Source organism: Schistocerca americana, chromosome 1 (assembly GCF_021461395.2).
Source record: "Schistocerca americana isolate TAMUIC-IGC-003095 chromosome 1, iqSchAmer2.1, whole genome shotgun sequence".
Lineage (NCBI taxonomy): Eukaryota > Metazoa > Arthropoda > Insecta > Orthoptera > Acrididae > Schistocerca > Schistocerca americana.
Genome location: NC_060119.1, coordinates 750,367,055 through 750,394,768, shown reverse-complemented (window position 1 = coordinate 750,394,768; position 27,714 = coordinate 750,367,055). Strand labels below are relative to the sequence as shown.

The window sequence follows — 27,714 nt, the reverse complement described above, 5'->3', positions numbered from 1 at the left end:
TCTTGAATAAAAAAAATAAGAAGATACCGAGACGACAACATGTTAAAAGATATGTAGATAACTTGAGAATATATGACGGAGCGAGATGTCCGCTTTTAGCCGAAAATCTTAATGCACTGAAAAATACACACATCAAAAAAAAAAGCTTTGCATCACCCCGGTTCCAGAAATCCTGAAGATAGGCGTTGACTGTGAATATTGTATTACATACACAGTCCCTTTGATTGTTCAGAGATGTCACTAAACCCGCCCAAAGATTCAAAGCATGAGCAGCGCCTATTACACGGTGGGTTTCCGACAGTGGAACAGTTCCAGTCGTTCCACCAGCAAGGAGATGCACGGCTCGTATTGTCTGTAGTTCAACCATGCCTAGACGGTCAATATCGCTGTTCGATCGCGCCCGCATTCTTACTTTATGCCAGGCAGGACTCTCAACATGCGAAGTGCCCAGGCGTCTCGGAGTGAACCAAAGCTATGTTTGAAAGCTATGTTGTTCGGGCATGGAGGAGATACAAAGAAACTGTCGATGACATGCCTCTCTCAGGTCCCCAAGGACTATTACTGCATTGGATGACCGCTACCTACGGATTGTGGCTCGGAGGAACCCTCACAGCACCACCATCATGTTGAATAATGCTTTTCGTACAACCACAGGACGTCATGTTACAATTCAAACTGTGTGCGATATGTTGCATGATGCGCAGCTTCACTCCCGACGTCCATAGCGAGTTCCACCTTTCAACCACGACACCATGCGGTGCAGTACAGATGGGCCCACCAACATGCCGAACGGACCGCTCAGGATTGGCATCCCGTTCTCTTCACCGATGAGTGTCGCATATGCCTTCAACTAGACAATCGCCGGAGACGTGTTAGGAGGCAAACCGGTCAGGCTGAACGCCTTAGACACACTGTCCAGCGAGTGCAGGAAGGTGGAGTTTCATTGTTTTCTTTACGTGCCATTACGTGGGGCCGATGTACGTCGCTGGTGGTTATAGAAGGCGCCGTAACGGCTGTACAATACCTGAATGCTGTCCTCCAACCGAGAGTGCAACTATATCGGCAGAATATTGGCGTGGCATCGCCGTTGAGGAGTGGGACAATCTGGACCAATAGTGTCTTGATGAACTTGTGGATAGTTAGCCACGACGAATACATGCATGCAGCAATGCAAGAGGACGTGTTACTGGGTATTAGAGGTACCTGTGTGTACAGCAGTCTGGAGCACCACCTCCGAAGATCTCGCTGTGTGGTGGTACAACATGCAATGTGTGGATTTCATGAGCAATAAAAAGGGCGAAAATTATGTTTTTGTTGATCTGTATTCCAATTTTCTGTACAGGTTCCGGAACTCTCTGCACCGAGGTGATGCAAATCTTTTTTTGTTGTGTGTAAATGGGAGAGTTTTACCTATCAGTGGATTTAAAACGCATAATTATGATGATGGGTTTGATTTACAAGGAAATTTTCTAATGCTAAGCGAATTTATTATGTGAGATGTGTACGAAGGCCAGTTTTACGTTCAACCCCTCTATTGTTAGTTCTGGTTTTCCAGTTTCCTTGTTTAGCCTCTTAGCAGGTGTTCTCTGAACTCTGCTACCTCTCTCGCTGACCACCCCACCACCAGACAATATGTGAGTATATTTGACCCTGTTAGTAGGAAACGACGCTAGAATATGTTACCGACAAATTACTTATATCACATAAATGTTGCCACTAGCCTTTAACACAAGAAATAAGAAACTAAGTTCCGATGACACTCATATCAAGTCTTAACCGTGAAGCTGCAACTCTGTTGACGTGATATTACGATAGTTGTGGCGTCAGGCAGATGGCGGTAGTATCTCATACAGAAGACACAAAAGGGCGGTGCACTGGCAGAGCTGCTGTTTGTACTCATGTGATTCATGTGACTCTGGTCGTGACGTTCCGTATCGGAAATCGTTAGGGTTCAGTATTTTGAGATCCACAATGTCAAGAATGTACCGAAAATGCTAAATTTCTGGCATTATGTCTCGTCGAGGATAAAGCAGTGGCTGATAGCTTTCACTTGACGACCGAGAGCAGCGGCGTTTGCGTAAAGTTTTCAGTGTACATACAAGCAACACTTTGTGAAATAAACTTAGAAATCATTGAAGGGCGTACGACGAAAGTATCGGTTAGGACAGAGCGGCAAAACTTGTCGTTAATGGGCTATTGCAGCAGACGACCGACGCGAGTGCCTGTGGTAACAGCACATCGTGCAGACCCCACGAAGCCATGGACCCAAGTTGCCAACAAGGCACTAGTAGTGGTAGCTCCATAACGGCGTGGGCTGTACTTACGTGCAATGGACGAGATCCTGATTATGTTCGGCTACTTTTTGGAGACCATTTTCAGTCATTCATGGAAGTCCTGTTGCCAAGCAATCATAGGATTTTTATGGATGACAATGCGCCATGTTACCCAGCCACAATTACTCGTGATTGGTTTAAAGAACGTTCTAGACAATTTGAGCGAATGATTTGACCACCCATATCTCCGGACACAAATCCCATTGAATCTTTATGGAACGTAAGATCGTGCACTGGCAACACCTGCGCAATTGTGGACTGGTCTAGAGCAGCATGACTCAGTGTTACTAAAAGATGGTTCAAATGGTTCTGAGCAGTATGGGACTCAACTGCTGAGGTCATTAGTCCCCTAGAACTTAGAACGAGTTAAACCTAACTAACCTAAGGACATCACACACATCCAAGCTCGAGGCAGTATTCGAACCTGCGACCGTAGCGGTCTTGCGGTTCCAGACTGCAGCGCCTTTAACCGCGAGACCACTTCGGCCGGCTCAGTGTTACTGAGGAGACTTCCAACGACTTGTCGGTGCCGCGTCGAGAGGCTGCACTACGCCGAGCGAAAGGAGGTCTGACACAGTATTAGAAGGTATCCAATGATTTTAGTCACCCCAGTGTATTGAAGAAGGTGAATACAGGTTAAAAGAAAGATTCCGTCTTCCAAAATTACCCAGATTACACTGTACAGCATTGTCGACTATTAACGGTGTAAATAACTATGCATCAGCAGCGCCTATTGGACGGAGAGGTCCGACAGCCGATCAGTTCGAGTCATTCCACCAGGAAGGAGGTACCAGTTAACCAAAAGTATTTTTATTACTTTTATGTCATATCACCCCACTTTACTACGTAGTAATAACTAAATACACTGAAACGCCAAAGAAACTAATATAGGCATTGGTATTCAAATACAGAGACATGCAAATAGGCAGAACACGGCGTTGCCGACGGCAACACGTATATAAGACAACAAGTGGCTGGCGCAGTTGTTACCGCTACTAGAATGGCAGGTTATCAAGATTCAAATGGTGTTATAGTCTATGCTCGAGCGATGGCATGTAGCGACGAAATGGGGATTTTCCTGTACGACCATTTCACGAGTGCACCATGAATTTCATTAATCCGGTAAAACATCAAATCTCCGACATCGCTGCAGCTGGAATAAGATCCTACACTAACGGGACCAATGACAGCTAAAGAGAATCGTTCAATGTGATACAAGTGCAAACCTTCCACAAATTGCTGCAGGTTTCAATGCCGGGCCCTCAACAAGTGTCAGCATGCGAACCATGCAACGAAACATCATCGATAGGGCTTTCGGAGTCGAATGCTCGCTCGTCTGTTCTTGATGACTGCACAACACACAAAGCTTTATGCCACGTCTGGTCCCGTCAACACCAACATTGAACTGTGGTCGATTGGATACATGTTGCCTGTTCGGAGGAGTCTCATTTCAGATTCTATCGAGCGGATGGACGGGTACGGGCATGGAGACAACTTCATGAATCGATGATATCTGCATGTCAGCAGGGGACTATTGAAGCTGGTGAATGATTTGTAATGGTGTGGGGCGCTTGCAATTGCATTGATATGGGACCCTTGATACATCTAGATACGCCTTTGACAGGTGACACGTACGTAAGCGTGCTGTCTGATCAACTGCATCCATTCATGTCCATTGTGCATTCTGACGGACTTTGGAAATTCCAGCAGGACAATGTGACACCCCACACGTCCTGAATTGCAATAGAGTGGCTCCATGAACACTCTTTTGAGTTAAAACACTTCTGCTGGCCACTAAGCTTCCCAGATATGAACGTTGTTGGGCATATATGGGATGCCTTGCAACGTGCTCTTCAGAAGAGATCTCCACTCCCTCGTACTCTTAGGGATTTATGGACAGCCCTGCAGGATCCATGGTGTTAGTTCCCTTCAGCACTACTTCAGACATTAGTCGAGCTCATGTCATGTTGTGTTGTGGCACTTCTGGGACCTCGCGGGGGCCCTACACGATATTAGGCAGGTGTACCAGTTTCTCTGGCACTTCAGTGTAATTAGAGAGGCAAAACTAGCTCACAACCAATTTAAGTCCTGACCACATTTCCATGGGCTATAATACATATTACGAGATGTGGTGCTCCTGGAGCACGTGATTCCTCTTAGAGAAAGGTCTTGACTCATGGTTTGTAACATGGTGTCATTCATATTACTGTATCGCAACTGTTCAGTTTACAAATGATCCGAAAGTCGACGGCGAAATCCCCCGCTCCAAGCCAGGCTTTTCTCTTTTTGTTTTCCTTTATTGTTATTTCATTCTCCTCGCTCAATATGGGTGGAGGGTGGGCTGTCAGCAGTACAACACTCCTCTCTTCAGCCAAAGGAGTTAAAAAAGTGTAGATGAGAACAATTTTTGTCCTCTTTTACTATTTTAAATTAAAAACCAAAGACAGGCAGCAAAAAAACGAGAGTACCTGAAATTTAAAAACACATCACAGGAAGGTGAATCTCTCGCAATAAAAAACACTGAAGCACTGCACTTTCACTTACAATCAGAAGGACCTGCACTGGGTGAGAAGCGCTGTCGGAGGAGAGAACACGTTCCATATGTTTGAGGTGTGAGGATAAAGAGGTAGGAGCTGACAGGTTATGTTAAGAGGTAATGGCTGTTAGGTATGGAACCTATGGAGAGGACAGATAAGAGATGAGGCGGATAGTGGTTATACAGACGTGGGAAAGACAGAGGGTAAGGAGTGGTACGGAAGGGTAGTCGTTATAAGAGGCAATGGATAAGGATGGATGCAAAGGTAAAAAGACAGAGGGACACAGCTGTGGAGTGGGATAGGTGGGGAAGAGTTGAAGTTGGTAGGATGGATCAATTTCGGGGTGGATCTCATTGTCTGGGAGAGGGAGTTGGCTGAAGCAAGTCTCTACCCCTTGAATTAAAACTGTATTATCTCCACACATATAAACTGAAGTCGCCTTTTCGGGTCCGTCTGCATGTGCAAGTTAATGTCAGAAACTGTTGTAAGGATTCTGATCTGGTTTTCACTAATAGATACACTGATTCACGAAGAAGGTTTTTGTATGTAATATATAAATATTTCGTAAAAATGGTCTGAATTATGATAAATTAAAGTTATGTTGTGAAAACAATGTCACTGCCAAGTAGCGTACAGCACCCATAACTAGAGAAAACTGCAGATAGTCAAAAGTGCATTCAGCATCGAGGTTTGGTGGTCTAGCGGTAGAGTGTGTGGCTAGAAACCGAGAGGTTGTGGCATCGAATATTGCTGGAGTCACCTTTTCTACTCTGTCTTTAAACCCAGCTTCCACCTTTCAATGGTGTAGAGATTCTCCATAAACATTACACTGTAGTTACCGGTTAGGAGCATACATGTCGCCAAGTGACATTCAGTTGATTGAAATCGCTTCGGGACAACTGCATAGCGAAAACCATGCGAATCCAAACCTATGGTTATAAGTTATTTATGCATAACTCAAAATGTTTTCCGAAAATCTACTTCGACATACGATGCCACTTTGCTTCATTTATACAATTTTGCAACAGCGCAGCAGATGACGCAGCTTTCAGCGTTCCCCTTTCCTTGAGTTAAATATAGACACGAACACGATTCTTTGCGTAGTTGGCCAAAAGATATTATTTTTTGCACGCTTTAAATTTATAAAGGAGATTGGTAGACGAATCTTTACTGGCTACAAAGATATTTTAGCATTTTAAAAGTAATCTTGAATGGGATTCAAAAATTTCATCTTGAATGGGATTCAGAAATTTCTTGCGGATACATACACAAGACTCAAAGTACTTCTACAGATGGTCGAGGGACGCGTTTCGATATAGGGCGACAATTTCAGTATGCTAATTTCTGCTTTCCTTCTATTACCAGTTGCAATTCACACCTGTGATTCGCATTCATCCATTACGTTGCTTGCAAATATTTTCCTTAAAACACGATGTACTCCCGTCATCGTCATAAGATTTTGCTCCACAAACGAATTCAATGGGGTACACATAACATTCGTGGCTACAGACAACTTTCCTGGAGTGCGATGCTTAGGCAGCGTAATTTACATGACAGTAATGATATTAAAAAAAAAAAATGGTTCAAATGGCTCTGAGCACTATGGGATATAACTTCTGAGGTCATCACTCCCCTGGAACTTAGAACTACCTAAACCTAGCTATCCTAAGGACATCACACACATCCATGCCCAAGGCAGGATTCGAACCTGCGACCGTAGCGATCGCGCGGTTCCAGACTGTAGCGCCTACAACCGCTCGGTCACTCCGGCCGACTAATGATATTCATGTAGTTAACTTTGTTCTCTGAATTTCGCACATAGCTTTACAAATGGCCCATGAACGAGTCGTAAATAAATGTTACCCATACAAAGCTGGGCCGGGTCGAAGTTTATGTTAGTTCTCACAAGAGATGTGCATTACTCTTGATTAACACACTTCATTAGCCTTTTTTCTCTTTATTTATTAAATTAGCTCGCTTACTGTGGTTCTCACTTTTATATTAGGAACTTGCAATTTCCTCCCAGACGCTCTTACCTCGGTTTTGTATGTCCATTCGAAAATCTCTCCTCTTGAGTGGTGACAGGTGGGAAGAACATCTCGCTCGTGCTTCTGTGTCTCGGCACATAGCCCACCAGCATGACGGTACTGCACCACGGGTCGCCTAACCCCGGGAACCCAGGGGCCAGTGCAATACAGGCAAAACGGAGTGTGTCAGTACTACTCAACCACGATAATAACACAGTTGGTCTCCCTCTGCTGTTATCAAAAAACGCGGTGAAGTTAAAGTAAACAAAAATCATATCCTTTTTTCGACTGTCTTATACACTGAGGAAGTCTGAATAACTTCACGGGCAAGGTGTCTGGTCGTTAGAGTAGCAGAGCATGTTCAAGTGGGCTTCGGTAAACACACGAGCAAACTGAAGCGCCCTCACTCTCAGGTGCAATATTACTACTAATATAGTAATAACAGTAATACGCCATGTTATTGAGAACGACTCCAGATGCCAGTGCTGTGACTCTGGGCTTTCACCTATCCTACAGATGGTAGCAGCATTACTCGTAGGAGGCGCCACTGCCATGGACCTACTTGCTTCCGCCACGTTACGTGGCCACAAGTAGTTCAATAGTAGGTGATACTCTTGCCAGTACTTAAGCCGTCACCTGTCTCGTAGCTCGCATTTGCAGGCCAGCCAGCCAAAGAGATACTGCCCCTCCCAGAGCCGTGGAGCCGCCAGCAATCTTCCGGCTGGCCAAAGACTGCCTCTCTACGCTAGAGCATCATGGACTTCGGCAATTTGCTCTCGTTAGTGTGACGCTGTTTAGAGACAAACATCTCATCCTTTGATTCTTAAGACCATGACTCTGTAATGTCGTTTGTAGCGTCTCCAACGCCCAGTTTACTTGGGTCCACCATCTCAGTGCCGTGACTATTTCGTCGCATAGGCCCAAGCACGCGTAGTGTCTGGGTGCGCTACAGCGTGTTGAGGACCATTTAATAAGCTATGTTGCTACGCTTCAGTTCTTGAAAAATCACAGATTGATCTATTTACAGCGATTTGTTAAATGATCTCCTTATACTGAAGCTGGTGCGAGAAGTGTTTGTCAGAGCACGGTTTTATGTTTCAGGATAACTTGCTGCTCTACAGCCACGCGAAACTCACATCGGACGACAACCGCACGCCGGGCAGGGAGTACCTGGTGACGGCCATGTTCACCCACTACGACAGCAATGGGGACGGAGCGCTCACGCAAGAAGAGCTGGACAAGGTACGCTGCTCACTGATGTGCGTGTTTCTTCACAACTCTCACTTGGGAACAAAACTGTCGGAGAGGTTATAACTTTCAGCTGATATTTAGCTTCATGCTGGTGAGTTGTTATTTAGCTTCATGCTGGCGAGTTTATAGCTATTTAATGTGTTTTTAAACTTCATGCACACTCGTATAAGGATTAGTTGGGAAATCCAGTATCTTAACTAATACAGTCTCTGCAAAGCTTTCCGGGTTAATTTAGTCCACTAAAGAGAACATGAAGGCACTGATGATTCCACTGTATCACTGTATAGGAAGCAGAGTCCACTGCCTTGCAGTTCGTTGACGTTGAAAAATGGCCATTATTTACTTCTGTTACAAGTTGGTATGTTCACGGCGTTGGAGTATTTCAAGTGCACATGCTATACGGAACTTTTGGCCTGATCCTGACATAGCACCACGTTTTGAGAATCTATTACGAAATCATTTCGTAATACATCCAACTTCTGTTTGAGATTGTTTAGTGCAATGAAGATCACTACGTTACTATAAATTATCAAGAGATGAAATTTATTTTGTATTTCTATAAAATCTTTAAACACTGTAAATTATCTAAGAAATACGCTTCTTATGAATTCTTAATATCTGCAGAAAAAAATGGAAGTATAGAGGAAAATTAATGTTGGTCGAAAAAGAAATAAAATAAAAACCAAATAAATAAATAAAAATTAGAAATGCAGTTCCTAGCCTATTCTCCGTAAACCTCCACTAAAGCGTGCAGGGGTAATTTTACAGTCGACAAATAGCATTTACGAGCTTCTGAGCCATAGAGACCAGATCTACAGTGGTGGCTACCAAAGGACGATATATACGTGCCAGCAAAAAACGTTAATGGAGCTAACAGTTTCGCTGGTCGCAATGTTGTAAGGCACCAACGACCAACAGACAGAACGAGTGCAATAGATAGGATTTTTTTTTTCTTTTCGAGTCATCAGTCTTTTGACTGCTTTAAAGAGCCCCGCCATGAATTTCTCTCCTAAAGGAAGTCTCTCCAACGCTACGTCGTCAGTTACTTATTGGATGTATTCAAATCTGTGCCATCCCCTACAGTTTGTACTCCCTACAACTCCCTTTAGCACCAAGGAATCTATTCAATGATATCTTACCACATGGCCTATCAAGTCTCGTCTGCTCTTCAGTGTTCTTTACATGTTACTTTTTCGCCGATTCTGTGGACAAGCACTTCATTCCGTATCTTATTAGTCCAACAGAATTTCAACATTCTTCTGTATCACCACATCTCAAACGGTTCGATTCTCTTATTCCGATTTTTCCACTGCCCATGATTCGCTACCATACAATTCTGTGCTCGAAACGTACATTTTCAAAACTTTCTTGTCCAAATTAAGGCCGATTTATGATACCAGTAGATTTCTTTTGGCCAGGAATGGACTCTTTGCCTGTGCTTGTATGCTTCTTATGTTCTACTTCATTCGCCCCTAGTGCAATACTCCGTTTACATCGTGAGCACCTATCTTCATGTTGAGTTTCCCACTATTCTCACTTCTGCTATTCGCAATTAGCTCTTAACCACTTTACTCTCAGTACATATTCTGTACTCATTAGACTGTTCATTGCATTCAACAAAGACTGCAATTCCTCTTCCATTTTACCGGGGATAGGACTATCATCAGCCAATCTTATGTACAATATTCTTCCCTCCAGAATTTAAATCCCGCTCTAGGGAACATTTCCTCTATTTCGCTTATTGCTTCTTCGATCAACAGTGGAGACGAAAGATTATGTCTTACATCTTCCTTAATCCGAGCACTTTTTTCATTGTCTTCCAGTCTTATTGATCCCTCTTGGTTCTCGTACATATTGTGCATTACCCGTCTTTCTCTATAGCTTACTGCTGTGTTTCTCAGAATTTCGAACGTCTTGCACGATTTTACACTGTCAAACGCTTTTCCCAGGTCATCAAACCCTATGAATGTGTCTTTATTTTTCTTCTGAATTGCTTCTATTATCAACCACAACGACAGAACTTCTTCACTGGCGGCGCCTTTACCTTTCCTGAATCCAGACTGATCGTCATACAACAGGCCCTAGATTTTGTTTGCCACTCTTCTGTTTTATCATTCTTGTCAGCAGCTTGGCGGAATGAGCTGATAAGCTGATTATGCGAAAGTTCTCACCCTTATCTGTCCTTGTCCTCATCGGAATTGTGTGGATAATATTTTTCCGAAGTCTGATGTTACAACGCCAGTTTCATTTTACATTCACACACCAACTTGAAAACTCGTTTGGCTGCTACTTCCACTAATGACTTTGGAAATGTAAGTGGGATGTTATCTAACCCTTCTATCTTATTTCACCTCAAGTCTTCCAAAGCTATGTTAAATTCTAAGTCATACACTGGGTCCTCCATGTCTTCCATATCGACTCGAATATCTTTTTCTATATTGTCATCATACAATTCTTCCTCCTCATACAGGCCTTCAGTGTACTCTTTCCACCTATCCGCTCTCTCCTCTGCAGTTAACAGATGTGTTCCCATTGCATTTTTCATGTTACCACCATTCGTTTTAATATCACCAAAGGTTGTTTTCACCTTTCTGCGCGCTCAGTCCTTCGGACGATTTCTTTTTGGATGTCTTCATATTATTCCGCTAGTCATTGCGCCTTCTCTGCCCTGCACTTTGTATTTATTTCATACCTGCAGGGTTTATGCTGCTTTATTCCCGTTTCATCCTGAACATGTTTTACTTCCTTTCTCGTCCAAGCGTTTCTTTCAAGCTATCTTGTTGGTTTGTCTGTCCAACATTTTTGATTGTCCTTCTTATAGATGTCCGCTCCTCCTCAACTTAAATGCCTACTATGGTATTTCTTATTGCAGTATTCACATCCTTAGCCAACTTTAATGGCTACTTATCATTCCTCAGTATTTTAGTATTCCACTTCCTTCCACAATGGTTCTTCCTTACGATTTTCTTAGACTTCAGTCTACTCTTCACCGTTACTAAATTGTAATCTGATTCAATATATGCTCCTGGATACACCTTACAATCCAGTATCTGATTTCAGAATCTGTGTCTGATAATGATCTAATCCAGGTGCGAAGCTTTCGTAGTTCTGGGTCTATTCCAAATACAACTCCTCCTCTTGCGTATTTTAAACAGAATTTTCGCTATTACCTTCTTAATTTTTTTTTACAGAGCTCAATCAACCTTTTACCTCCCTTTTCCCGACTGCCAAGCAGCCATATCCTCTCGTAACCCCTTCTTCCACTCGTTCGCCTACAGGCGCGTTCCTTTCTCCCATAATTATCAGATTTTCATCTCACTACATATACTGAATTACCGATTCAATATCCTTATATACATTCTCTACCTCCTTACCTTCTGCTTACGACATAGGCATGTATATACGAACTATCGTTGCTGACCTTGGTTTGGTGTCGATTATTATGAGAGCATCCTATCACTGAAAGGCTAACATAAAATCTCCTCTTCGTAAGGTATTCTGCTTCCGTTACACCATCTTCTGTTACTGTTGATATTACTATACTGTCTCACCAAAAGTCCTTATCTTCTTACCATACGACTTCACAGACCCCTGCTAGATGTACATTGATCCTCTGCAGTTCCGTGTTCAAATTTTCCAGCTTTTCTACTACTTTCAAACCTTAATTCCAAGCTCAGACTTCTAAATTGTTACGTTTCAATACGATATTGCAGTACCGTGTTGTTCAGAGATACAATGCATTGTTTCTTCGGACAAGCAGACATCTCCGAAACATCAGGCTCTGAGGCTCTACAGCCTCTATGAAATACAGAAACTGCATTCGCACTTTTGAAGATGGGCAAACAGCTGCTTTATAATGGAGTAAAGGCAATGAAAATTTCTTCCTGACCGGAACTCTAAGCCGGATTGCCTGCTGATAGCGAGTGGTCGCCTTACATTGGGGCTACCAGAGCACCCTTAATGGCTAAATCCAAACATGGTTGACGACATATGGATGTTTAGGTATGACCGAGGATCTTCTATAATCTTGAATGGGTTTTACGTGACGTTCACTCCCATCAAATGCAACGAAAAAAAAAAAAACAAAAAACAAAAACAATGCAGTGGTAAGGCGACCACTCGCACTAAGCGGAGTAGCAAGGTTAGAGTCCCGGTCCGGCATAAATTTTCATTTTCGTCATTCCATTATACAACTGATGGCTGCCCACATTCGCAGCTACGAACACATTTCATGTGTAGTAGGATCTTATCGCATCTTTGGTTATTCCATATTTTTTTCGTGGTCACCTCCCCCTTGGCAGTCCCGTCCCGGAGATCCGAAGTGGGCACCAATCTTAAACTTCAGACAATGGACACTTCCTGAATTACGAGCCACAGGTCGTGTGGATACGCATTATGTGCCATTATCTCGAGGGTTTCCATTCCCTTCTGCTTCCTCATTCCGTTGATCATTGCTGATTCTGCCGCTGTTTGAAGGTCGTTTTCCACATCAATGGCAAGAGAATGCTTTGAACCTCCATCTGCTCTTGTGACCTCCTTGACAAGGGCATGGTAGAACGAAGGTGACCTCTTATGCCAGAAGTCTTCAATCGTCATTGATGATTATTTTTATTCAGAACTTAAGTAGTTGCTGTGTTCGAACCCAGGACATATGACATTTTCACTACCAGCAAAAGATGCTAAGCCTAGACCATAGATTTTACCAACGTAGTTGATATTAAGTGTAAGAAAAAAACTGAAAAAAAATGCTGTTGTATCTTGTTGTTTGCGGGTCGTCATAATTTCTTCCTCTAGCCCAATCTATTCATCTTAGACAATTCAATTACCTGTTGGATGTATTGAGATATATGTCTTCCACAATTGTTTTTTCATGAAAACGGTCCCGTCTGCTCACTGATATCCACATTTTTGTTCTTCAACAATTCTGCCGAAAACGTTCTTTTTCGTATCTTATGAGTCCCATAAGTTTTCAGCTGCATTGTGTAACATGTTTCTAAAACTTCGCTTCTTTTCTTCTTCGGACTGCTGTAAGTAAACAACTTCTTGGTAGCTCAGATAGTTGCTCAACAGGAAAACTGAATAAGGTGGTACAGTGGTAAATAAATGGACTTGCATTTGGGAGGACGGTGGATCAATCCCCTTCCAAACATACAGATCATTTATCTACGGTTATCCTGAACCTCTTTAAGAAAAGCCTAAGATGTTTACTATGGAAAGAACATGGTCTGTATCCTTGGCATTCTTGTTATAACCGGTCTTGTGTACGTACATAATGACTTCATCTTTAACCCAGGTCCGCTTTCCCTGGAACATATTCAACATTGGCAGATCGAAAATCTGACCTGCATTTAGAGAAGGAAGCAACACAGCGACTTCTGCTTTACTTCGCAGCGGAGCTCACATTTATCGAGAATGTCGTGCACAGTAAACGGTCCCATAGTGACTGAAAAAAACAGTGAATGGTAGGATGTCCTAAATTACAGGTCAATATCGTTGACACAAGGTTGTTGAAGGACCCATAAGCATATTCTAAGTTCAAGCCTTGTGACGTTCCTGGAGGAAAACAGGTTTCCCCTCAAAATATCAACACGACTAGAAGAGAAACCACTCTCCTTCCTTTACTCATATACGGTATACACTGAGGTGACAAAAGTCAAGTTATAGCGGTATGCATACACACAGGTGGCGGTAGTATCGCATACATAAGATACAAAAGGGCAGTGCATTGGCAGAGTTGGTATTTGTACTCAGATGATTCATGTGACTTCGAGTGCGGAGTGGTATTGGAGTTAGGTGCGTGGGACATTCCGTATCGGAATTCGCTAGAGAATTCAGTATTCTGAGATCCGTTATGTCAAGAGTGCACGGAGAATACTAAAGTTCAGGCATTATCTCTCGCCAGGGATAACGCAGTGGCTGACAGCTCTAACTTGTCGACCGAGAGCAGTGTAACAGACTAACAACAATGCGTGAAATAACAGCCGAAATCAGTGTAGGACGTACGACGACAGAATCGGTTAGGACAGTGCTGCGAAATTTGTCGTTAATGGGCTATGGCAGCAGACGAGCGACGTGAGTGCCTGTGCTAACAGTACATCGTCTTCATCGCCTCTCCTGGGCTCGTGACGTATCAGCTGGACCCTAGACTACTCGAAAAGTGTGGCATGGTCATATGAGTCCCGATATCACTTGATAAGAGCTGATGGTGTGGTTCGAGTGTGGCGGAGACCCCACGAAGGCATGGACCCTAGTTGTCAACAAGGCATTGGTAGTCGTAGCCCCATAATGGCGTGGACTGTATTTACGTGGAGTGGACGAGATCCTGATTATGTTAGGCTTCTTGGAGACCATTTTCAGTCATTCATGGACGTCCTGTTGCCAAGCAGTGATGACAATGCGTCATGTCACCCAACCACAATTATTCGCGACTGGCTTGAAGAGTGTTCTAGGCAATTTGAGCGAATAATTTGGCCACCCTTATCTCCGGACACGAATCCCATCGAATCTTTATGGGACATATGAACCTGCACTGGCAACACCTTTGCAATTGTGGCACTGGTAGCATGGCTCAGTATTACTTGGGAGACTTCCAGCGACTTGTCTAGCCGATGCCACGTAGATATGCTGCACTACGCCGGGCAAGAGGAGATCCGACACAATATTAGAAGGTATCCAATGATTTTTGTCACCCCAGTGTATTGCAGGAGGTAAATTCAGGTTAAAAGAAAGATTCCGTCTTCCGGAATTACTTAGATTACACTGTACAACATTGTCGACTATTAACGAAGATTCGTCATACTGAGTATCTTCCCGGATATGTATTTGATTCTGTAAATATTTGACTTACAGCACTCAACGCATTATACTGGACGGTAAATATTCTGTAAAAGCAAAACTAATATCGGATCCCAAGAAAACGTAGCTCCCCTAATGTTTTTAATGTACATGAACTACTTACCAGTTAAGATCATCAGTAATATCACATTGTTCGATGACTTAGTTATACGCAGGAAAGTACCGTCGGTGGACAATTGACAAAATTTAACACTTGGAGAAATGAGGTTCCAAGTGTATTCCGAGAACAGACAGATTCAACTTCAATTTCGATAAATCCAATCGTTCGTACAGCACGCAACTTTGGAGATTCATGACTGGCTCGTTGGTACCATTCTTCTAACACCTGATCGGGTTTTTATTGCCTATTTTGATTCTGGTAACTACGTATTTTCGTTGAATTTATGGAACCACTACAAGCAAATAGGTTGCTGTTGCATCATGGTTCTCAAATTCTCTTTGAACATGTGAAGGTTTCACCAAAATGGTGATTCTCTCCAACATGGAAATGGATTACACACACATCAAAAAAAGTTGTGCATCACCCCGGTTACCAGAACTTCTGATGATAGACGTTGACTGTGGATATTGTACCACAGACACAGTCCCTTGACTGTTCAGAGGTGACACTAAACCCACCCAAAAATGTAAACAACCATGCATGAGCAGCGCCTATTCCACGGAGGCGGTCCGACAGCCGGTCAGTTCCAGTTATTCCACCAGGAAGGAGGAACACTGCTCGTGTTGTCTATAGTTCAACCATGCCTACACTGTCAGTAACGCGATTCGATGGCGTCCACATTATTCATTTGTGCCAGGAAGGGCTCTCAACAAGGGAAGTGTCCAGGCGTCTCGTGGTGAACCAAAGCGATGTTGTTCCGACATGGAGGAAATACAGAGAGACAGGAACTGTCGATTACATGCATTGCTCAGGCCTCCCAAGATCTACTGCTGCAGTGGATGACCGCTACCTACGGATTATCGCTCGGAGCAGCCCTCACAGCACCGCCTCCATGTTGAATAATGCTTTTCGTGCAGCCACAGGACGTCGCGTTATCACCAAAACTGTGCGCAATAGGCTGCATGACGCGCAACTTCGCTTCCGTCGTCCATGGCGAGGTCCATGTTTGCTATCACGACACCATGCTGCGCTGTAAAGATGGACCCAACAACGTGCCGAATAGACCGGTCAGGATTGGCGTCACGTTCTCTTCACCGATGAGTGTCGCTTATACACTCCTGGAAATGGAAAAAAGAACACATTGACACCGGTGTGTCAGACCCACCATACTTGCTCCGGGCACTGCGAGAGGGCTGTACAAGCAAGTATCACACGCACGGCACAGCGGACACACCAGGAACCGCGGTGTTGGCCGTCGAATGGCGCTAGCTGCGCAGCATTTGTGCACCGCCGCCGTCAGTGTCAGCCAGTTTGCCGTGGCATACGGAGCTCCATCGCAGTCTTTAACACTGGTAGCATGCCGCGACAGCGTGGACGTGAACCGTATGTGCAGTTGACGGACTTTGAGCGAGGGCGTATAGTGTGCATGCGGGAGGCCGGGTGGACGTACCGCCGAATTGCTCAACACGTGGGGCGTGAGGTCTCCACAGTACATCGATGTTGTCGCCAGTGGTCGGCGGAAGGTGCACGTGCCCGTCGACCTGGGACCAGACCGCAGCGACGCACGGATGCACGCCAAGACCGTAGGATCCTACGCAGTGCCGTAGGGGACCGCACCGTCACTTCCCAGCAAATTAGGGACACTGTTGCTCCTGGGGTATCGGCGAGGACCATTCGCAACCGTCTCCATGAAGCTGGGCTACGGTCCCGCACACCGTTAGGCCGTCTTCCGCTCACGCCCCAACATCGTGCAGCCCGCCTCCAGTGGTGTCGCGACAGGCGTGAATGGAGGTACGAATGGAGACGTGTCGTCTTCAGCGATGAGAGTCGCTTCTGCCTTGGTGCCAATGATGGTCGTATGCGTGTTTGGCGCCGTGCAGGTGAGCGCCACAATCAGGACTGCATACGACCGAGGCACACAGGGCCAACACCCGGCATCATGGTGTGGGGAGCGATCTCCTACACTGGCCGTACACCACTGGTGATCGTCGAGGGGACACTGAATAGTGCACGGTACATCCAAACCGTCATCGAACCCATCGTTCTACCATTCCTAGACCGGCAAGGGAACTTGCTGTTCCAACAGGACAATGCACGTCCGCATGTATCCCGTGCCACCCAACGTGCTCTAGAAGGTGTAAGTCAACTACCCTGGCCAGCAAGATCTCCGGATCTGTCCCCCATTGAGCATGTTTGGGACTGGATGCAGCGTCGTCTCACGCGGTCTGCACGTCCAGCACGAACGCTGGTCCAACTGAGGCGCCAGGTGGAAATGGCATGGCAAGCCGTTCCACAGGACTACATCCAGCATCTCTACGATCATCTCCATGGGAGAATAGCAGCCTGCATTGCTGCGAAAGGTGGATATACACTGTACTAGTGCCGACATTGTGCATGCTCTGTTGCCTGTGTCTATGTGCCTGTGGGTCTGTCAGTGTGATAATGTGATGTATCTGACCCCAGGAATGTGTCAATAAAGTTTCCCCTTCCTGGGACAATGAATTCACGGTGTTCTTATTTCAATTTCCAGGAGTGTATGAGTGTAGCATATACCTTCAACCACACAATCGTCGGAGTCGTGTTTGGAGGCGACCCCGTCGGGCAGAACGTCTTAGACACACTGTCCAGCGTGTGTAGTAAGGTGGGGGTTCCTGATGTATGGCATTACGTGGGGCCGACGTACGCCGCTGGTGGTTATGGAAGCCGTTGTAGTGGTTGAACGATACCTGAATGCCATCCTTCGACCGATAGTGCAACCATATCGGCAGCACATTGGCTAGGCATTCGTCTTTATGGCCGACAATTCGCGCCTCCATCGTGCACATGCTGTAAATGACTTCCTTCAGGATAACGACATCGGTCGACCAGAGTGGTCAACATGTTCTCCAGACATGAACCCTATCGAACATGCCTGGGATAGATTGAAATGGATTGTTTATGGACGATGTAACCCACCAACAACTCTGAGTGATATACGCCGAAACGCCATTGAGGAGTGAGACAATCTGGACCAACAGTACGTTGATCAGCTTTTGGATAGTATGCCACGACGAATACAGGCATACATTAATGCAAGAGGACGTGCTACTGGGTATTAGAGGTTCCGGTGTGTACCGCAATCTGGACCACCACCTATGAAGGTCTCGCTGTGTGGTGGTAGAACATACAATGTGTGGTTTTCATGAGCAATAAAAAGGGCGTAAATGATGTTTATATTGATCTCTATACCAATTTTCTGTGCAGGTTCCGTAACTCTCGGAACCGAGGTTATTGCAAAACCTGACTATAATTGTCAGAGTATTCTGTCTTCCGGTGGATTTGACGACAGTTTACTTAAGGAGGTCTTTCTCTCTTATGGGGTGCGAACGCTGGTCCACTCAACACCGGTTGCAATGCTATTACGAAATTCGTTGAACGCTGGTGGTAGTCACACATAACATTCCAGCCCATCTACAAGTTTCTGATTACCGCGTTCATATAACGTAAAGCGGTCAAGTGGGGTCGTGATTTCTCTGCGAAGAAAGTGGCCATCTCAGATCTAATTTCCCACGGTGGTATTTGTATTGAAGATCTCATCCGAAGAACGTCAGTAATCGACGTTAGCTGATCTGCGTTCTACTGCTAACGAGGGTTGAGGCACTTCTTCCCCGGGTGCAGTAGAATAACAGTTGGACGCGCAGCTTTCTGTTCCCGATTTTTCGCCTATACCCTTGCAGCACGATCCTAAAAAGCTGGCAATCGAGACACGTCGTATGCAGGATGGTGATGAGTCACATACGTATACTCTTTACCCTCACCTTCCTAAATCAAGTTTGTCGGTTGGTATATCTTGTAGTGCTGAGTCCTGCTTTCCTGATGGTGTCGATGGTGCGAAAACAGCTGCTGAGGACTTTAGTGCTTTTCCTAGCATTCCTCCGACTGTAGATGTAACCCCTCCTGAACCACCCAAAGGTGAGGAAGTCGCTGAGCCTTTTAGTGTTCCAATGATTCAACAGCTGCAAATTGCGGCAACCGTAAATTTAACTGTTTGCTTGACGCTGGAACAGCCTACTGTTGTTGATCCCAAGGAGGTGACTGGTGGCCAGATCCAGATGTTTCGAAGCCTGTCACCTCTTTTGTACGTCGATGTTAACTGCATGGACCCCATGCCGCAGGGTGGACCTCTGAGGCTTCTTGTTTGTCACCTAACATGCTTAATGTTTAAGAACCGCCCACGCCCACTGATGCCGTATTGTCTCATAGTCGCAGCAAACAACGCGTCCTACCTGACCGCACCGTGGCTCAAAAAGAACACACATGAAGATATCAGAGGCGGGGGTTCTATCCCTCACCCTCTGATTCGTCTACTGACTCAGTAATTGCTCTTGACGTACAGTAATAACGTATTTCAGTTGGTCAGCAGATCGAATTCTATTTCTAGTTGTTAAAATATGTAGCCTTGTAAGTTTCTTTCTTTGAATGACAATTAGGTGGGATTGGAAATTCAGCTAGTTTCACTGCGGAATTTTATCTATGATTCGTGTTCACATGTCGTATTGCCACAATAAATGCATTTCATTCATTTCCTCTGCCTGGTTTACTGACTATGCTTAATGTGTCCACAGAATGTTCCCAGAGGACTGCCTTGTTTTCTACAGAGGGCATTCCTATGTAAGGGATTAAGCTTCTTGACAACGGTAGAAGTGTAGGACGTACATTTGTTACCTGACCTTGATTCTGATTTTCGTACAGTCCTGTACTGGGCGCACTTCGGGCCGTTCCCGATTTTATATGGAAGAGGTGGTCTAATTGTTACATTAAGCTTCACAGAGTATTCTGATAGGAGCTGATTTTAACTGTGCGTTGCGTTCTCTAGAGCAGTCGTCCAGTTCTAATTTCCATTGGGAATTGAAAGATTTAGATCGTTCCTGGAAACTGCTGACGTATCCGTCTGTAAATACCCGACTATTGTTATATTTACCTCTTTTACTGTTGCATATAGCAGCAGACTTAACTAATTTTATTTATTGATCGGATGCGTGATATGATTTCGACTCTCGATGACATCCCCGCTAGCTTCAAGAACCATTGTGCAGTGGCTATTAATTTAAATCACACTGAATGCTGATTTGGGTGCACGTGGAGGTGTTCCCGGAAGTGTGTGACTAGTCTCCGTTCAACTGCGAGATACGCCTCCAATTTGGAATGGTGGGTTCAGCTGGCAAATCCACGGCCCCGACAAACGTTGATACGATTTTGAGACGATTCAGCATTGACAGAGCACGGGAATTTCGGCGAGCGCAAGAATTTTACTACTCTGTCTTATGTGACCTTTAGGAAAGTGCTCATCAGACTCTTCTACGGATTTCAGACTTCAGGCGTTTACAGGTCCAGTTATTACTATTGAAGGAACAAATGGAAGAGTTAAGGATGCGCCCCAAACAGTGTGCCGAGATAGTGGATGAACTGATTTCTCTGTATCGTCTGATTCGATATCAGACTCATTGTCGAGGAGCTTGTATCACGTCTGTCAAAAGTGAGGACGTCAGTGTAGTGACGGAAGAGAAAGACATATTGAACGCTCTACATCAGTTCTGTGTTGGGCTGTATCAGGTACCCGTTTCTGCCGATATGACATCCGATTTATTTGCACGGGCTCTGGAAGTTAGACTTTCACTTGCTCATAATGCAAAGTGTTTTGTGCTATTCTGTCGGACGATGTCCTTACTATAGGAGTGCTTTAACGTAAGTCGTTAGGACTGAATGGTCTGCCAAAGGAGTTTTATGTGCGTTTTTGGTCTATGTCGAGTACTCCGTTTATAATGCCTTTGAGCTAAATGTTGATAGGAGTGTTTGCGCTCGACTCGTTTACAGTTCGAAAAATTGTGTTAATTCTTGAAAGTTGTGGTCGGGTAGCAAATGATAAATTCATCAGATTACATTATTGAATTATGATTATAAGACTGACGAGGGCGATGAATAGCCATCTGTCTGCGTTTCTGACAATCAGAGTTGTATTACCGGCCATACTGCTCTGACCGTGGTAGCTGAATGTCCTGATGCTATATCGGTGGCCACTGTTGCTACTGTTCCTGGTGCTCCAGCTTTTTTGAATTTTGACGAGACTTTCCACTGGCTGAGCCATGGCTTCCTGTTGCAGGTACTGGAAGCCGTTGCGTTCATAATCGAAGCGTACAGGTTCTTGTTTAATTTGTTTATGGGCATCCAAGTCTCGGAGACTGTCAGTGGCCAACTAACACCCAGATTACCATTCCTAGGGGTTTTCTTCGGGGAAGTCCACTTCCAGTGTATTTATTTGTTGTACCACTTGAGCCGCTGCTTCGAAGAATTGTCGCTGAGTTGCAAAGATGGATTCTCTTGAGCAAGAGACTCTCGATGCATTCATGTATACACGCGCGGAAGATGTGATGGTGTTACTCTGTTCTCCTGCTAAGGTTCCATTGCTCAAGGCTACGTTTGTTGTCTTTTGCCTTGCATCTGGTGCCCGCATCAACGAAGGCAAATGTCGGTTAATGAAATGACGGGGTTGTGGTAACGCTATCACTTCATGGGTGTCAGTGGTCAATCCCTGGGAGTTATAATTGATATATCTAAACTTCAATTGGCTACAATTAATTGTAAGTCAGTTAAGAAGAAGATACAAGGAGCAGTGGTGGAACGGCGTTCCCTTAACCTGCTTTATAAAGTTCTACATGGTTGAGATATTTTCCCTTCCTGCAATGACTACTAGGAAACTAAAACCGTCGTCTAGTCGCTTTTTATGGGATCATCACATTTTCGATTATGATAAGAGGTATCTGCGTGTAAACATTCGCTAGGCAGATTTGGTACTTCCTGATACTCAAGGGGAAGCGTCTGTGTTATTTGTTCGGCGCATCGTGTTGACTATCTCTCACGCAGTCGACACATTCACGTCTCGGTTACTTTCCCGTCTGCAGCAGGGCAGTCTTGATCTCCCTGCCGATATTGATCGATTGAAATTTCCGTTAAAAAGGGTTCAAATGGTTCTAAGCACTATGAGACTTAACATCTGAGGTCATCAGTCTCCTAGACGTAGAACAACTTAAACCTAACTAACCTAAGGACATCACACACATCCATGCCCGAGGCAGGATTCGAACCTGTGACCGCAGCAGCAACGCTGTTCTGGACTGAAGCGCCTAGAACTGCTCGGCCACAGGGGCCGGATTTCAGTTAAAACATGTCCGCGAATTACGTTGCTTTCAGTCATTTTCGATCTGATATCCTACAGAGTCAGCATCTTACTTGCACATTTTTGTTAATGCGCAGGAGAGGGATTGAGTGTATGGCACCTTTTAAACGGGAGTCGCTTAAAACTTTTAGGTTTCCTGCTCTACTACTGGCGGTTTGGTCCGCATACTAGCAAATGGTGTCCAATTTGATCACCTCCAATGAGCGTTAATTACGAATTGGGCTTAGTGTCACGTATTGATGAGGTCGCTGTCTGAATGAGGTGGCTGTCCCGTCACAGATACTTTACAACATAGATTTACCTGTCAGTGTCACTAACTGAACTGGTACTGGCTTAAAAACAGTTAGCGTTTGTAACTCGATCCATTGAGACTGCCTTTATGGCTGATGTCACGTTGTGTCCAGATTCCTCCCGCTTTCTGAGGTTTAAGTAAAATACAACTGCATGCTATTGGGGCACTATGTTCACTACATTGTAGATGGAGAAGGCGATACGAACTGGTTGTGTTGGCAGAAGAGCGAACACCGTGTTACTAGCGGAGGCCGATATGCACACGTTTTAGCTCACGCAGGCTGGCGTGAGGAAGGAAGGACTATACTGACGTGAGGTCTGGAACATGACGAGGAATTAGAATTCAGAAAGCGGACGGAATTAGTTTGATAACTTTAATCCATTAATGATGAACGTCGCTCTTGACCGTACATGATTCACAATATTATCTGTTCAGAATACATTCTTGAAGAATATGGCGCCTTGCTAGGTCGTAGCAAATGACGTAGCTCAAGGTTATGCTAAACTGTCGTCTCTGCAAATGAGAGCGTATGTAAACAGTGAACCATCGTTAGCAAAGTCGGCTGTACAACTGGGGCGAGTGCTACGGAGTCTCTCTAGACTAGACCTGCCGTGTGGCGGCGCTCGGTCTGCAATCACTGATAGTGGTGACACGCGGATCCGACGTATTCTAACGGACCGCGGCCGATTTAAATGCTACCACCTAGGATGTGTGGTGTCTGGCGGTGACACTACAGAACTCACTTGCCTTCAGCCAGTATATGACCACTACATAATGGAAGAGTTTGCGCCTGCTACGGTATCGCGATTTATTCGTCAGTATGTTGAACTTTGTACTTCGTCGTCAAAGTACCGGTTGAGTTAGCCGGTCCTTGTGGTCATGGCCCCTTTTCAGGTATATTGTTTCACAATTTGTTTCATTTTTGTGGCCCTTTGGACTTTTTTCAAGTAAAAATAATAGTTGCAGGAAACGACTGAAAAAGGGATAAAATTCTTGTTTTTTGTTTGGCAAGTATGAAAGTGGCGGTGCCATGTAACATTAACACCGATGGTGTTTTTTTTATTTTTCTGAGAAGCAACTGTAATTTGGAACAAAAAGGCAGTAAGAAGGACGTAAAAATGTGGTAAGTGTAAAAAAAAATGGGGTTATCGTCTTTGACTAACGAGCGATTCCTTTTAGAGCTGGAATGCGACCCCAGCTACTGCTTAAATCGATTGAAAATCATCAACAATGGAGACCGAAGGCTTCTAACGTAGGAAGTCACCCTCATTGTGCTAATGGCCTTCTCATAGCAGGTGGAGAAGCGAACACATGTTCAGCTCACTCTCTTTCCCTTGGGATCGGATACAGTCCCTAGATGGATGAAGCATCAGCAAATAACAATGGCATGAAAACCAGAAGGCATCGGGAACAATTGCATGAAAGACCTATCATGTGTAGTCAAGGGACAGCAGGCCCGTAATTGAAACAGAGTCGTGATGAACTCTCCAGTGACAGAAGATTTCCAATTAGTTCCCTATTCGGACTGCCGGGAGGGGAATATAGAGTGGAGGTGACCATGGGAAAAATATGTAATTAGCAAGGAAGGGACAACATTCAAAGAAACAGCATGGAGTGTCAGAAGTAGGAAAGAGAGTGAGCTTGCCTAAAGAGTTCTACGTCAGGGTTGTTCTCATCAGATTAAACAGCAAACCAAGGCTAACAACGATAGTTCACCTTTAAATGCCGAAGTCGCAAGTAGAAGATGAGATAGAACAAGAATATGAGATTATTGAACGTGCAATTCAGTATGAAAATGGAGATGAAAATCAAATAAGGATTGGGGATCGGAACCCGATTGTAGGGAAAGGAACAGCAGGAGGAGTTAAGGGAGAGTATGGGCTTGTAAATAGAAATGAGAGAGGACGAACACTAATTGAATTCTGCAATACATTTCGGATAGCAGCGAATATTCTGTTCAAGAAAAGCAAGAAGAGGATGTAAACTTGGAAAAGAACCAAAGACACTTAAAGATTCCATCTGGATAACATCATGGTAAGACACAGTTTCCGAATGAGACATTGGATTGTAAAGCGTACCATGAACAGTTATAGAATGAGATTACAATTAAATAATATGAAGAATAGAATACAGTTCAAGAGAATCGTATGGAAGAATGAATGTGGAAGGAAGTGGGGTACTAAAGCACTCAGAAATTATGAGTCGCGTTTTAACTTCACTAACGATTTGGGTACTGCGGTTAAGTAATCCCACAGTGGGCAAGTGGGCACTTCAGTTTAAAGAGGGAAGGACATCTCCAAAAAAAAGAACAATCACAGATGCTGTACAGAAAAAAAAATTGTACAAGGAACGTAACTGCGGGGAAACCGTGTGTAGCTGATCGATGAAAGAATGAAGCACCAAAATTCTGAGGATAAGATAGAAATACTGCTCCATAAATCCCTTAAGATTGAAGTAAATAGCAAAACAGGGCAGCCAAGACGAAATGGCTGCCGGAAAATTGTGAAGAATCGGCACACACAACAGACAAAACAACCTCGAAATTATAAACAGAGGTGGTACCATTTAGATTGCAATATAACTTACGTTGTCATAGGAGAGAGTGGGTAGGTGGAAAGAGTACAGTGTGTGCTGCTGTGAAGAGGAAGCTTTGTCTGATAACGTGACTGATGAAGAAATTCGAGTTGACACGGAAGACATAAGGAACGCAGTATGAGAGTCAGAATTTAAAATATCTGTGGGATAGATAACAGTCAATCGGAGTTTCTAAAACAATTTATGGAAAGAGCAATAGAACGACTATTCAAGTAATTGTGTAGAAAATATTATGAGACGTACCGTCAGACTTCGGGGAAAACATCATCCACTCAGTTCCGAAAATAGCAATGGCAGATACGGAGGAGAACTATCGCATAATAAACTTAACATCTCAATCAACCAAGCTGCTTACAGAAATGACAACCAGAGTTGCGGAAAAGAAAATTTGGGATCTGTTAAGTGTCGACCAGTTTGGCTTTAGTAGAGAAAGGAAGTTCTGACGTTGTGCTTGCTTGATAATGGCAGCTAGTATGAAGAAAAAAACCAATAGAGGCTCATTGGATTTTTCGACCCAGAGAAAGCGTCCGTCAATGTAAAATGGAGTAAGATGGTTGAAATCCTCAGAAACATAAAAGTAATCTGTATGGAAGGACCGGTAATATACATATGTATAAAAACTACGATCAAAAAATAAGAAATGCTCGAATTAAAAAGTTGAAAGAAACGGATGCAGTTTTTAGTCCCTTCTGTTCAACCTTACATCGAAGAAACAAGGAAAAAAAAAAAAAAAGTTGAAGAGTTGGATAAAATTCAAGGTGAAAGGCTATCAAAGATAAGATTCGCCGATGACATTTCTATCCTTAGTGTATGTGAAGAAGAATTAAATTTTCTGTTGAATGGAATGAACGATGTAATGTGCACAGAGCATGGTGTCTGCTTAGAGACAACAGTCAGGCCTGCCGACGGTGAAGGTACCCGTTTCTCGAAGCCGCCGCGTAATTGTGGCGAAAATGGTATGCGATGGAATCGGACATTGTAGATAACCATCTTGATAACGGCAATGAGCTACTCTTCCAGTACCTTGACCTTCACCATAGAGAAGAATCATGTCGGTGTATTCTGCAAACGTGTACTCAACCACGTTGCTCTAAAACTAACAGACACGTGAACAAGGCTCGAACCAAGTCAGAAGGGTAGGAGAGACGTCAAATGATATCAGCCGATCCGACGTCAGCATCCCCTTCCCCCGCTGAGACTACACTGTTGCGTACCTACCCAGCAAATACGTTTTCAAACGTCTGTCCTGGTCTAATTCAAAACACTCATTCTTCTCTACAAGCCCCGGCAGTTGTGGCCGAGCGGTTCTAGGCGCTTCAGTCCGCAACCGCGCGACCGCTACGGTCGTAGGTTCGAATCCTGCCTCGGCTATGGGTGTGTGTGATGTCCTTAGCTTAGTTAGGTTTAAGTAGTTCTACGTTCCAGGGCACTGATGACCTCAGATGTTAAGTCCCACAGTGCTCAGAGCCATTTGAGGCATTTCTACAAGCGCTAGATTGTTGTATGAGGAACTTTTGAGCAGGTGTATGTGTGTGTGTGTGTGTGTGTGTGTGTGTGTGTGTGTGTGTGTGTGTGTTACTTGGTACATGTGTGTGCGTAGGCTGGCCGCTCGGACGAGGCGGGCCTCGAGGCATCGGGCGACAGTGGCGGCTGCCAGCTGGGCCATATGCTCGCCTTCGACGACGCGGACGGCGACGGCCGGCTCAGCCTCAGCGAGTTCTACGCCGCCTTCAGCAAGCTGTACAGTGAGTGCCGCCCTGCCCTGCCATCCGCTCCGCTCACTCACCTCCCATTGCCAGCTGCTTATCGGTGCTAGTATGCTGTGTTATAGCCTGGCTTCTGTATCTAGGTTACTAAACGGTTACAACGATCACCTGGTCCCATTTTAGATTCCTTCCAATGGCGCCGGCCGTTGTGGCCGAGCGGTTCTAGGCGCTACAGTCTGGAACCGCGCGAACGCTACGGTCGCAGGTTCAAATCCTGCCTCGGGCATGGATGTGTGTGATGTCCTTAGGTTAGTTAGGTTTAAGTAGTTCTAAGTTCTAGGGGACTGATGGCCTCAGTAGTTAAGTCCCATAGTGCTCAGAGCCATTTTTGAACCTTCCAATGGCAACAAAAATTCTGTTTTTCGTATTTCCCTAGTGTTATTGACATAATATCAAAATTTAAAATGCTGTCGTAGTCAACGCAATAATAAGTATAGCTCAGGTGTTACAGTTATAAACTGAGCGTATGTGTTGATGTGGTTAACTCATGCGCACAAATTACCCACACTATACTCATCCAGTATTTAAGAACGAGAGATATTACGGAATTCCATATTTTCTGGAGACTTTTCCAATAGTCTGTGGGTGACTAATCGAAAACTAATAAAATGAATTTAATTACTGTTTTATGACTTCAGAAACGAAGGTTTTACGTATTTTATATTTGAAACATAACTCATGTGTAAAGTTCGAAACTGTTTTGTACGTTTTATACATGGTGTGGATTGCCGATTTTGCAGTTTTC

General features: G+C 44.5%; 1 protein-coding gene across 1 annotated transcript in view; it reads left to right on the top strand.

Moving 5' to 3' along the window:
* LOC124594023 (follistatin-related protein 5-like) overlaps positions 1 to 27,714 on the top strand; it is a 227,429-nt gene that overhangs the window by 24,567 nt on the left and 175,148 nt on the right. Inside the window, exons 3-4 of the mRNA XM_047132378.1 lie at positions 7,999 to 8,139; positions 26,804 to 26,948. Coding sequence (XP_046988334.1) covers positions 7,999 to 8,139; positions 26,804 to 26,948 — 286 coding nt within the window. The remainder of the gene's footprint in view (positions 1 to 7,998; positions 8,140 to 26,803; positions 26,949 to 27,714) is intronic.